The 12,639-nt window shown below is 47.7% G+C and overlaps 3 protein-coding genes across 7 annotated transcripts in view; 1 reads left to right on the forward strand and 2 right to left on the reverse strand.

Moving 5' to 3' along the window:
• On the reverse strand, positions 1-2,775 carry LOC143483106 (dual specificity protein phosphatase 14). Of its 4 annotated transcripts, XR_013122384.1 has the most exons (4): positions 1,896-2,775; positions 998-1,546; positions 780-863; positions 1-607 (listed from the first exon to the last, which is right to left on the reverse strand). XR_013122384.1 is itself a non-coding variant. In XM_076981836.1 (3 exons), the coding sequence occupies exons 2-3, from the start codon at positions 1,540-1,542 to the stop codon at positions 848-850; spliced, it is 561 nt and encodes a 186-aa protein (XP_076837951.1). In that variant the 5' UTR covers positions 1,543-1,546; positions 1,896-2,775; the 3' UTR covers positions 620-847. The 4 variants fall into 4 exon arrangements, 2 of the variants coding, with proteins under 2 accessions (XP_076837951.1, XP_076837950.1); XR_013122383.1 differs by having other exon boundaries at positions 780-1,546; XM_076981836.1 differs by lacking the exon at positions 1-607 and having other exon boundaries at positions 620-863.
• On the forward strand, positions 2,755-5,382 carry sft2d3 (SFT2 domain containing 3). The gene has a single exon (XM_076981833.1). It carries the CDS (start codon positions 2,818-2,820, stop codon positions 3,490-3,492), a length of 675 nt encoding a protein of 224 aa, XP_076837948.1. The 5' UTR covers positions 2,755-2,817; the 3' UTR covers positions 3,493-5,382.
• wdr33 (WD repeat domain 33) overlaps positions 4,756-12,639 on the reverse strand; it is a 20,488-nt gene continuing 12,604 nt past the window's right edge. Inside the window, exons 8-23 of one of the 2 annotated variants that reach the window (XM_076981830.1) lie at positions 12,304-12,430; positions 11,829-11,983; positions 11,661-11,739; positions 11,353-11,463; positions 11,144-11,238; positions 10,971-11,057; positions 10,422-10,561; positions 10,173-10,325; positions 9,314-10,018; positions 9,129-9,192; positions 8,642-8,912; positions 8,398-8,463; positions 6,615-6,766; positions 6,417-6,518; positions 5,902-6,099; positions 4,756-5,694 (exon numbers count right to left, since the gene is read on the reverse strand). In XM_076981830.1, coding sequence (XP_076837945.1) covers positions 5,525-5,694; positions 5,902-6,099; positions 6,417-6,518; positions 6,615-6,766; positions 8,398-8,463; positions 8,642-8,912; positions 9,129-9,192; positions 9,314-10,018; positions 10,173-10,325; positions 10,422-10,561; positions 10,971-11,057; positions 11,144-11,238; positions 11,353-11,463; positions 11,661-11,739; positions 11,829-11,983; positions 12,304-12,430 — 2,675 coding nt within the window. In that variant the 3' untranslated portion in view covers positions 4,756-5,524. The remainder of the gene's footprint in view (positions 5,695-5,901; positions 6,100-6,416; positions 6,519-6,614; positions 6,767-8,397; positions 8,464-8,641; positions 8,913-9,128; positions 9,193-9,313; positions 10,019-10,172; positions 10,326-10,421; positions 10,562-10,970; positions 11,058-11,143; positions 11,239-11,352; positions 11,464-11,660; positions 11,740-11,828; positions 11,984-12,303; positions 12,431-12,639) is intronic. The other variant, XM_076981831.1, reaches the window with a different exon arrangement.

The following is a 12,639-nucleotide window of genomic DNA, read 5'->3' on the forward strand; positions in this document are numbered from 1 at the left end:
AAAATTTTAACATCATATTATAGCCAAATGTATATTTGTAATATCTACTGCAAATATTTCTATGATAAACAACAAAAACAAACCAGCTGTGACAGATGTGTTTTTCTTATTACTGTGAAAACACTTCAGACGAGCAGACTAAAGATATTACATATAAAGTGCGCCTTTTTCAAATAAACACTTTCAATTTACTTTTCTTCATTCGTGTGCATAAATAATACTATATAATATGAAAAAATTAAGTGTCCCTTCTTCCAAACCAGACCAGTTAATAAAAACGACTACTTGAAAGTGTCATTAAGAACATAATGTTAAGCTTGTCACTGAAAATATGTAACCTGTCTCACATAAACAGTGTGGTGGAGATGCTGAAACAGGCAAACTCGGGAGTTACGAGGAGAAAATGCCCTGAGTTGTTGTCTGAAGGCCTTAAATGCGTTTGCTGTGAGTTCTGAATCACACATAAAGCACAGCTGTTATTAGGGAGCATGTGGGCTGTCTTGCCAGAGATATTCCAATACATTCTTATCTTGCTGGATCGACTGAGTCCCAATATGCCTGTACGTACCTGCATGTCGGTTTTTGGCTGATGTTCCCACAGTGCCCCCTGTTGTCCAAAATGATATAGCACAGTACTTGTGTCATTTCCCCATTTTATTATAACCTGGACTTCAGGCAGTTATAAACAACGAATGTTAAAAAAAAATCCTGAAAAACACATAAGCCAGTTTATACCATATTGTCAAGGTCAAAACAAATATACTGATGGGGAAACTAACCGATCGAGGTGCTCTGCTGATATCTGGTGAGCTGGAGTCCCACATGTCAACAACATCAGCATTATGAATCAGTACCAGTCAGTACTGGAAGACAAAATCAGTATTGTCGGTTCGTTCTCAGAACTAGTGACAAAAATACGGCAATTTTTCATCTTGTTCCGGGGAGAGAGAGAGAGAGAGAAATTTGCTTGGCACTTTAAGGCATGAAAGAAATATACCGTCGGAACCCGTTCAGCCTGGGAGACGCGGGGCACTGTCTCAGACTTTGTCTGCGAGGCATTCTGGGCGTTATCGGCTGAGGCGGTGTTTCCAGTGGCACGGCCAGCTTCACCGTATTTCTCCCGTACAGCTTTTTCTCGTAGGTCAGGAGCTGCTCCCAGAAGCCTGCGTTGATGCAGACGCAGGGTCGGCTCCTGCGCACCCAGCTGTGCGCCTCCTGGAGGGTGGTGCCCCTGTACTTCATGAGGTAGGCCATGATCAGGGCGGGCGAGCGGCTCATGCCCGCCGCACAGTGCACCAGGGTCCCGCCCGCCCGGTTGTTGTGGATGCGGGCGGCCACCCGGTCGAAGTGCCCGCCGAGGTGCGCGCTGGGCAGGTCCGGCACTGCGACGCGCAGGCACTCCACGCCCGGGTACCTAGGGCAGCTGTGGGACAGGGTGGCGTTGACGATGAGAGTGATGCCCTTGCGGGCCACGAGTGCGTGGTTAAGAGGAGCATCGGCACCGCTCAGGAAAAGGGTCGGGGTGATCTGGGACATAGACATGGGGCTGCCGACACAAAATAGAGTAAACAGCTTGACTTAGTTGACGATCAATTATGCTTTTTAAATATCCATTGCTTAACATGTGCACCATGAAGCATGACTTCATTTTTTAACTTAATATTATAACCCAGAACAAATTTCCTCCCTCCATCCCTGCCATAAAAACACATGCTCTTGTGTAAGCATTTAATTGCATCTCTTATGTTATTTACATGGCATGTGAGATACAATTTAAATGCCAATTCACGTTATATTTCTTTTATTTGTCTATTATGACATAAGCATTTAATGTTTATCAAATGTAAAGGATTACGTCTGACATGTGTACAATAATTTGTACTGGCTTGACTGACCTGGTCCCTTGCTGTGGTCTCTGTCTCTCCCAAGTTAACTGTGTTCCACCGTTAACAGAACCCGTGTTGGCACCCACAAACCATAAATAGGCTCTAGGAATTGTTGACCAATGGAGGGAGAGATTAATTTTAGATTCTCACAGCAGCTGTGGACTCAGGAAAATCTCCAGATAAACTCTTATCATTTGGATCTAGATAAAAATAAATAAACAAACCTATAGGTATATCCATGCTCTTAAACGTTTGTCAGATGTTGACAACTACTCTCTGAACATAGAACGATAGTTTAAGGTGGTGTTTGATCCTATGAATACCGGATCATCCTGCAATGAAATATAATGCTGCGTCCTTTGCTGAAGGTCTCGTCTTCTCGTACACATCGGATGTACACTAGACTCCGATCATATGTATGAGTCTCTCACATATAATGTATTATAATTTTATGATTGTAGATGTTAGCAAAATATTTAATATATTAGGCTATTACATACATAGTAGCAAATGTTCATTCCTTAATACAAAGGGCTGTTTACCATTTGTCCTACTGATTTCCATGGGGAAACCTTCATTTTATTTAACCCACAAACATATTATAAACTGGAGCCGAAGTGTCTATCTTACGATATCGTACTTCTGATTCTGGTCGCCAAAAAAACTTACCACAAATTTGATCATGAAGTCAAAGGAAAATTCATATGCACACAAACAAGGATGTATTTACAACGTGCAATCGAGGAGCAGGTGCAGATATAATTGAGATATAAATGAGACATAAATGAGATATATATAAATGAGATATATATAAATGAGATATAATTGAGATATAATTGAGCCGCACATCCCAGAGCAGCTCGCTTGTGTTGTCACGTGTCTCTGACGCGCTACTTCCTGCCAACAACAAACCCCGTCACCTTACGCAGCCATGGCCGAATTAAACCGACAACTGCAGGAATATTTAGCTCAGTCTAAAAGCGGCGCCAAGACGATATCGCAGTCCGGCTCCAGCACGACGATAAACGTCGACGAACCCACCATCGTCTCAGGGAGCTGGTTCGGGAGATGGTCCAGTCCGTTCACTGGACCAAACAGCCGCGGAGGTTCAGCAGGCCCGGGATCGAGCAGCGGCTTTTCCTGGCCGTGGTCCGCCGAACCTGACCCGTGTTTGCCGGGCATGAGTCGCTCGCAGCGTCTCGTCGCTTGCGGTACCTGCATCTTGTTCTCGGCCATATGCTTCGGCCTGTCGGCTCTGTACGCCCCGTTGCTGCTGCTGAAGGCCCGTAAATTCGCCCTGTTGTGGTCCCTCGGGTCCCTGTTCGCGCTGCTCGGCGCGGCGGTCCTTCGGGGTCCCAGCAAGCTGGTGTCCACGCCGACCCCGGGCGCGGTGGTGTACCTGTGCTCGCTGGGAGGGACCCTGTACGCGGCCCTGAGTCTGCACAGCACGCTGCTCACCGCGCTGGGCGCGCTCCTCCAGGTCGCCGCCATCGTGGGCTACATCGTGGCCTTGATGCCCGGAGGGAGCGCGGGGATGAGGTTTGTTGGAGGAATGGCCGCATCGGCCATCAAGAGGACCGTGACCGGCAAGACCATGCCGATCTGAGCGGCTGTACACGGATTAACGGGTGGTGTTTAATCCTGGATGAGTGACTAGTGATAAATGTGATGGGAACTACTGTACATCAAGTGCAACTAAGTGGGATGATCGCCACATTAATCCAGGGACGGAATGAAAAGGACCAAGTCGTGTTGATGAACTACAAAACTGCAAATGATTTTGCATTTTTACCTTTTGTAAATAAATAACGGACCTTAATGTGCCAGACTCATCTTACCATGACATGCTGTTGAATGGAGGCTACGTGTACCATGGAGTTCATTATACATCTATGTGGACTAACAAACAGTTGTTTGGGAATGTTTTTCATTGGGGGGGGAAATGTGTACAATAAGAGAACTGCAGGAATATTGAAATACACACTTCAGGCCCATGTAAATGTAAGAAAGCAAAGTAGTCAAGTTTTCTTTTTGTGAAGACAAATTAAGCTAACAATCAGACAATGAATGTCGGTCCAAGTTCGGGGGGCCATTTCTCTGATATAGCCCATCAGTCCTGACTCTTGTGTTTGATGACTGATGTATTATTAGTGTTTGCATAGCAGAAACTCAAATATATGCACTGGATCCCAAAGGCTGAATGGCAAACGGGGCTACGTATGCAGGTAGAGGGTCAGTGGGAGTGCCTGTCCATATATGTGGTCTCAACGGTGTGGTAGATCACCCAAACATAACATACCTGCTCATGTGGCCATCACACAGAATGGAGTTATTTATGAAATCATTTAGAAATTGTCAAACCTAATGTGCAAAGCATAAACGTTCAGCCTAGTGTAAAGAATATGAAATATAATAAAAATAGACTAATAGCCCTGTATAAAGAGCCCCTCAGCAAGAGGGCGTGAGTGTTGATCCAGACCCTAATAAATAGGAGATTGGCATGAAGAAGCCAAATGGCCTTTTGACCAATATTAGGAAGTCAGAATTAGGCAAGACCAGAGAATTTTCCATATAATACTGGATGTTTCCTTATCTATATAAATTCTACACGGTCTACAATATTCTACATGACTATTTTACATTCTACATGACAGTTTGATTTAAACTGTGTAGTATAAGAAAACTAAATTAGATGACCCACTTTGTAATTTGGGTGAATTATTTACTGTGGATCTAATAGCAACTAATGGATCATTTTATTCATCATGAAACTTCAGAGATTGGCAAAATAGTAATGTAAATGTTCCAAGCTTTGCTGAGAACCACTGGGGAGAAATGTGTGAAACCAAAGAAACGACAGAACCGATGATTTGATATAAATCTTGCACAACTTCTATTGTAATCTCATACAAAAAAACAGACAAAAACAATACGATAACCTTTTGACAAACTGTACACATTGAAACAAAGTTGGCAGCCTCAGGTCTTGCCTGGTAATGTTACAGAATGATCTTCTCCATTATTTTACATAAAATTAAATCCATCAGGAGGAACTGAGCACTTGGAGGAGCAAACTAAAATGTCCGGTGTTCCTTTATTCTATTGGCTGGACTGGGAGATGGGCGGTTCTAAGGACAGTAGTGCACATAGGCGCCCCCCCCCCCCCCCCCCCCCACTTACATCCTCATTGAAGCTTTGACCCCACAGGAGTCCAGTTGAGACAGATGAGAGTATTTTAAACAGGAGCAACATTTGGGGAAGCATCGATCGAACTAGTCTTGTCAGTGATGCACAAAGTGTCCTAGATTGAATCCATCCAGTCAGCTTGAGCAATAATGGCTGAGAAAAAAAAGCCAAACCAGAGCTTGCAGGCCTCGACCAATTATACACTCCCATTATTGTCTACGCGTCCAGTCAGCACCAAGAGGTGGAGTCACAGATACCTCGGGGGGCCAATCAGAAAGGGAGGACCCAAAATGGCTGTACAGTCCAAATAGTTGTGGGCAAAAACATTTATTTACCAAAATCCACTGAGAAGCCAGAGCTCACGGAGCAGCTGTATGTAGCTGTTTAGGTCTATGTCCTCCATGTAGTCCACAGTGCCCACTACTGTCCTGAGGGGAATGTGGATTTAACTTCTACCGTCCACGGCCCCCCCTCAGCGCACCACGGGCAGCTCCTCGCCTAGTCGTTGGGCCAGCGTTGGCGCCTGCACCTCCTGCGTTAGGGGGTCCACCACGACCCCAACCCCCTCTACCTCCCCTGGACGGGGGGCCGTAGCCACCGTCCTCTCGTGGGGAAGGCCGGCCTGGGAGGAGGAAGAGAAATAGAAAAGTGTTAAAATAACCCGACGAAGAACGATGAAACATTTAAAGTTGAATAAAATCTTAACACATTCAGTATCGCACACTGTGGTTTTTTGGATCGTCTTTTCTAAAGTTAATTACGTATAGGTGTTGTGTGTAATACGACGGCTTTGCATAAATAGAGAGCACTCTAAATCTTTCTGGTTCACCTGTCCCTCTGTCATCAGGTCCACCACCGGGTGAGTCCATGTCTCCGGTACCGGGGCCGTCGTGCCAGGGCCGCTTGCGAGGAGGCAGCGAGGCCATGTCCATGCCCTGGAGAGAAGAGGAGCGCTCTCTGCTGGCCGGAGACGGACTATCGTGCATGCCGTGCTCCCCTCGCTGCCCGTCCCGATAAACTTCGTGACCTGCGCACGTGAATTAGCGTTAGCACGAACGAGCTTAGAGCTAATGACACGCAACGACGACAAACGAGCAAGCCACACTCATTTCTCCGCTGGCTGAGGCTGGGACGTCTGACTGGTTCTAGAGGAGGACTGGTGTGTAGCCCCCCACTCTAACGTATCTGCCTACACTCAGTTCATGCGTTTAAGGTATGTGATGAACAGGGCAAGCTGTGCTGGACTCTAGCTCTCCTGCACTGTAGATAATTCACCCTGTCTCCACTACCATAGGGACATTATCCAACCCTTCCAGCCCCGTCCTGCCACTTCATTTGTTCTACCTGGGTCTCGCCCTCCCTCCCAACCCTCCTGGTTCCTTCCTCCTTCGTAGTGAGGGGGATACTCATCGGGAGTTGGCAGAAGCCCCTTTCTTCCTACACCACCTAAGAGAAGATGACATGTTCAAACATGGCACCTCAAGCTGACCGGATGGATTTTTGGTGTGTAGAATTGGAAGGATGTCCGAAGGTGAGACTGACCCCCGCGTGGCGGACCTCCGCGCGGCCGTCCTCGGCCTCCGCCCCCCCAGCCTTGGGACATCTCGTCCTGGGAGTCGAAGCTCTCGTCTCCTCCGTACTCGTCCTGGAAGCTCCCTCTACCTCCGCGGCCACTAGGTGCACCCCTCCTGTAACTACAAACAACATGCCATCAAACCCGAGCCTACATTCGCAGTTCAATATAGTGGAGGCATAACGTGGTGGTTTTCCATTTCTTTTATTTCTCTCAGCTCTAGGTGTTCTGCCAATTTACACCAAGCAGTTAGCTAGCTCTCCTGTAAGACCACAACTCACAGTTGTGTAGGGTACAGGGAGCATGTACCAGCTATGAAACGCATGATGCAAATCCCTACATCACCTGTACATGCTACAGAGAGCAGCTAAATGCTCCTGAAGGAAAGTGCCAAAAGCCCTCAACAACAATCATGAGAACACACACCCATAGACCTGTCGCGATAATTACATTATCGACTTATTGTACGATAATTTTTTTTACCGCGATAATTTTTGCTGATGTCGATAATTGGTCATTGGGTTTCCGCGCACATTTGTTTACACGAGAGTAAACCGCAACTACGTTAGATTTCAGAAAGGCACGTAGTGCTGCTCTCTCGCACCCTCCCCCCTTAAGGGAAGACGAATCTGTGATCAGAGAGTGACATCTACAGGTTAGGAAATGAGTGCAGTACACGGAGAGCGCATGCTTCAATAACAGTGCCTCCACACACACACACACACACGTGGAGATGTGTTCGCGAACGTATTTGAGGCTAATAGGACTCGAAATGATTCGAAACAATTCACTTTTTATCACATTATTTAGTGGTTGTTTATTATAGTGACCGTAGCGAGCGACTCCGCCTACCTCCGCGAACGGTGGTAGCGTTTATACTTGCTTTTCTTTGCAGTGTTGTTCGAAACGATATGTGGTAGTATAAGAAACACCCCTCAAAAACGGGGGAATGAACATTTACCTGACGAACTTTAATGTTGCTTTTGTGTTTCAGGTTTGAAAAGTGCTGAAATTTGTTCGTTTCACAACAAATATCTGTCTGACTGAACGGTTCTCTTGTATTACGTTAACAAATACGAGCCTTTTGTAATTCGAGGACGAAACATGAGAGAACGTGAAGACGTTAAGATTGGGCGTTTTGAAAATAAACATCCATTAAATAATGTGATAAAAAGCGAATTATTTCGAGTATATATATAAAGATTTAACTTAATTACGTTTAACGTGCTGGGTATTATTGAAATGGACCTTTAAAGTGACGTACAAGTGCTTGAATTCCACCTTTTAAACGTGTATGAATCCTGCAAACATGACTTTGTTCATTGCGCTGAGGCGCGGCGCACGCGAAGTAACAAAATTTGAGAGGTGCACAACCTCGCGAATCGACAGCGCGCGACGCCCTCGCGCACGGGCGGAGCCACTGCGATATTATCGTTTATCGCGATAATTTCTGGGACAATATATCGTTATGAAAATTTTGTTATCGTGACAGGCCTACACACCCAAGATTAGCTAGTGTTGCCCCACCCACTAACCAAACAGCAGCACCAATTCGCTCTCTGACACGGAGGAATGGATGGCTGTCACATGGTCAGTGCTCGGACTCGTGCGTCCATGAAGCCAGAGCAACAGACTCCACTTAGAAGGCCCAGCATGCACATTTATTTTTACTGTACAGCTTTGCATATCTCTGCTGATTCACTCGCCATTGTAAAGCAGTCAGAGTGTGTGTACAGTGTGTGATGTACTTACGAGTCATCTGAATGTGGTGGTCGCCTCTGCCTTTGATCAAACTCCTCCCCCTCATATCCATCGTACCTTAAAGGAAAACCAGCTATTCATCAAACGGGCCCCAACCTCTCCTCACATCCGCATTTCTGCTAGCTTAAACGAAACTGTATTCAAGAACCTGAAAAGCTCTTATCTGAAACAAACCAATAGCAATAACATCCATCCCTCAGAAGTACTGGGAACTGTTCTGGTGTGTGATGTGCACCTGTCATGTCCGCCGTATTCCCCGTCGTGAGGAGGGAACCGCTCCTGGTTCTCCCACTGCCCTCCTGAGCTTCCTCTGTGACTTCTGGGATCCCCGTGATAATCCTGCCCTGGTCCCCCAGGGCCTCTTCTCCAACCCTCCTGGAAGCCCCCGTCTTCCCCCCAGTACTGACCACTTCCATCTGAGCCCTGGCCTGGTCCACCTGGACCCCCAGGACCCTGGCGGTCAGGCGGAGGTCCCATATGGTGGTTGGGAGGCCCACGAGGCCCATCTTAACCAAACCAGAGACCGAAGTAAGAGTCAAGGACAACACATACTAAATCCATTTAGCTCAGATCACCTCAGTTCCTAAATCTACAGGGTTAACCATAATTTTTACAAAATATTTGATATTTAAGGTCAATAATTATTTCATTTTCATCTGGTCGTCTACCCACTGCTGGTCACGTTTATTAATGACAAAACAAACATGTTCACTTAGTTGTACCTTTGCTGCTTGGTCCTTGCTGGCCCATAGCGTGCATCATTGACTGGGGGCCAGAATTCTGTCCCTAGAGGGCATGAAGGAGATTTGGATTAGGATTTAATTTTTCAGTCTTTTAAATGGTCTTAACAAAAAAAAAAAAAAAAAAAAAAAAAAAAAAAGCTCCAACATTTTTGCTCCTACGTCACCTGGTTGAACTGCCCTCTGCCTCCGTCACTCATGTGGGGCGGCTTCCCTTGCTGCATGTACGGAGGAGGTCCCTGCATGCTGTTTGGAGGTCCGTGCATCCCTCCTGGGGGGGGACCCATCCCGTGCATGTTCCCCATGCCGTGAGTTCTGGGCGGAGGTCCCATCATACCTCCTGGCATGGGTCCCTGAGGGCCCATCATGCTGCCGTGGGGTGCGGGGCCTCGCATGTCTTGATGCATCATGCCTCCTTGTGAGGGCCCTTGGCCGCGAGGCGGCGGGCCCATCATGCCGCCCGTCGGCCCACCGGGTCCGGCGGGCATCCCTCCGGGAGGAGGCCCTTGTATACCCCTGGGTCCTGGTGGCATGCCATGAGGGCCTTGGGGACCCATGTTCCTGTGGGAGCCTGGGTGGCGCGGGGGTCCGTGAAGATCCGGGGGTCCCATCATGCCTTGTGGAGGAGGGCCCTGGTGAGGCGGAGGCCCAGGTGGTCCCATTTGGCCGGGAGGCATGAACGGACCAGGCATTCCACCCATAGGAGGCATGTTGTGGGGCATTTGCTGGGGTGGCAGGGACTGTGGGAAACCTTGTGTAGGCGGGGCCATTGGGCCCCCCTGCCCAGGAAAGGGTGGCATGGCCCCTGGCTGACCTCCAGGCGGTGGCATGCCCTGCTCTTGAAGCTGAGCCATTCGCTCGATCTTCAGTTGCTGCACAAAGACAGGAAACAAAAATCACACATCACCGACAGAAACAGACACCCTTGTACCAGCCCAAATGTTCAGCCTGCCTCTGTTAAAACTGAACCGATGGCTAAGGAGGAGATTAGAGAAAACCCAGGCTTCCACACGTGCATTTACTCACTTCCAACAGCATGGGGTTTGTGTACTGCAGGGCCGCCATCTCCTGCTCGATCTCCGCCTGCGTCTTCTTCTTGCCGTCCACCTTCTTCTCGTCCTTGCCCTCTGTGGGCATCTCACCTGGAGCCATGGTCGGCACTTTGTTCTCTGCCCAGGCCTGAAACACCAAAAGCTGCAGGTGTCAATCCTCACGTCCCTCACACGATAACCGACCACCAGGTCTTTAGCACACACGCCCCCGAGTCGCACTTGCCTGCTGGAACTGTGCAGGGATTGGTTTTGCGTAGGGAACCTTCTTGGTGGGAGGCTTCTTCAGCTCCTTTTGCATAACCTCGTCCATCCCCCAGTCAAGGCCTGGGATGCTCATCTCGGCCTCTGGTGCCGTCTCTTTACCTGTTCACAGAGTCCACATGATGGCGCCCTATTAGAAGGACTCATTTAACCGGCACTGGATAGTCTTCTAACTTATCCTATACCTCATTCTTCCATAATTACGATAAATTGCTATCAAAAAGCAAAAATCCACGAGAAAACCGTATAGGGGTACCTTATAATGGGGCTCAAAATTGTAGAAATTTAAATTTTCTTTCAAAATACACTCAAAAAACCCACTGGTAGTGTAGCTTAGCACCCACGTGCTTCAGTGTTTGTGCGATGTTTTATTTCTTAGCCATGAGGAGACTGCTGCACCAACTTCATAATTTTTTTTTTTACTGGGGAGACCAAGTCATCCTCTACAGTAGGCTGTCAAGGTTTATTATTATTGTTAATGGGTGCTGGGTTGTCTATGAAGGGTCCTCACTGGTCTGCTCCTGCTCCATGGCTGCTTTCAGCTGCTCCGGGATCCCCATACCAGGAATGGACGCAATGCTGTTGGGCTCCATGTCATCTGGAAACACGACAGGGTACTTAGGGCAGAGCGAGAAACGCTGCGTTCTCCGTCCAGACCTGCAGGCGCGGTCCTGCCTCACTCACCGTACTCCACGCCGTCCTCCGACATTCCCGGGAGCAGGTTCAGGTTGTAGCGGTCGCGCATTTTGTCGCCCGGTCGGTTCCTGGTCCAAAATTTGCTGAACACACGTAGAGTGATGTTAGAAGCAGAGCTCAAAAGTGCTAGGACTGCATCAATTTTAATGACATCAACACTGGCTGTATGTTTAAAACACACACGCCTGCACACATACCTTGTGTGGTCATTGGACCCTGAGCACAAGATATGGCCCAGAGGGTGCCAAGCTAAGCTCCAGATCATCCCCTCATGGGCCATCTCCATGCCGCCCACCTCCTTCTCCACCCTGAGGAAAAAAAAAATGTTTTGCACATTGCTACGATATTTGAAACAACGGGCGATTATCGATTATGAGCCGTACTAAAAATACGACTGCACTAACGAAGATGTCACAATGTAGCACAATGACATCCCCCTGTAAATTTGTGCACGACTAACGACCGTGAGATAAGGAGAGTGTAGATGTGCGTCAGGAGTTCTCACCCTGCATGCCAGAACAGCAGAGACCCATCGGAACCTCCACTTGCGAAAAGGCCCTCGTGAACAGGGTGCCAGGCGACGGCTACGACGAAGAACAGCATCACGTAAGACAACCGCGCCCGGGCACACGCACACAGGAGTCGCGAGAACGGTCGAGTTCGGGCGTTATACCTGTCGCTTCCTTCTTATGACCCCTGAACACCTGCAGCTCTTCCTTTAGGTTACGGATGTCAAACAGTTTGCACAAATGGTCACGTGACGCCGTCAGCAGCCAATTGCCATTGAGATTCCACTTCACCTCCATGACTGTGTTTTTATGGGCATGCCTGGGTAAGAAAAGAAACCGAGGTGAAGGACTGAAGATATCACTTTAGTTTCACTGCGACTAAAGTGCACCTGTTCATAGTTCATCACCCATACAGCTTATAATGGTGCAATTAACTAATGCAAAACAATAATCGATCTATTGGAATATATATAAATAAAAAATACAGAAAAACACTGCGCTACTCTCTGCAGCATTAAATCACACATCAAAGTCTGGGCCTGTTCCGCACTGCAGACTAAGTGCTCGATTTCCACCCAGACTTGTAATTTAAGCCCTTCGATACCGGAGAGCCAAAAGCAAGTGTCAGGGCGGACTTACAGTGTTGCCAGACTCTGGCCTGTCTTTGGGTCCCAGAACTTGATAGGCTGCTGGCTGTCTTTGCTACCCGACACCACCAGGCCTTTGGTGGGATGCCAGTCGACACACTTCACATCAGCTCCGTGGCCTGGACAGCAAACGGCACAAAGCGTGCAGTCAGCATAAAGGGCTTTGTTGTCTGGTTGAATGACTCTTAGAACAAAACTCTTTTGGCAAACAAAATATTAAATATCTTAGTGATGGAAGTAGCCTATATATTTTAGCCTGTTTTAATGTTTTTCACAGATTAAGGAATACGTGCGGATGGAATGTGCTTCTGTAAGTGTTTGTGTGAGA

Source organism: Brachyhypopomus gauderio, chromosome 19 (genome assembly GCF_052324685.1).
Source record: "Brachyhypopomus gauderio isolate BG-103 chromosome 19, BGAUD_0.2, whole genome shotgun sequence".
NCBI classification, from domain to species: Eukaryota; Metazoa; Chordata; class Actinopteri; order Gymnotiformes; family Hypopomidae; genus Brachyhypopomus; species Brachyhypopomus gauderio.

What these genes read in the sequence shown, in the direction of transcription:
- sft2d3 (XM_076981833.1), top strand. Translation starts at nt 2,818, where the DNA reads ATGGCCGAATTAAACCGACAACTGCAGGAATATTTAGCTCAGTCTAAA.
- LOC143483106 (XM_076981835.1), bottom strand. Translation starts at nt 1,542, where the DNA reads ATGTCTATGTCCCAGATCACCCCGACCCTTTTCCTGAGCGGTGCCGAT.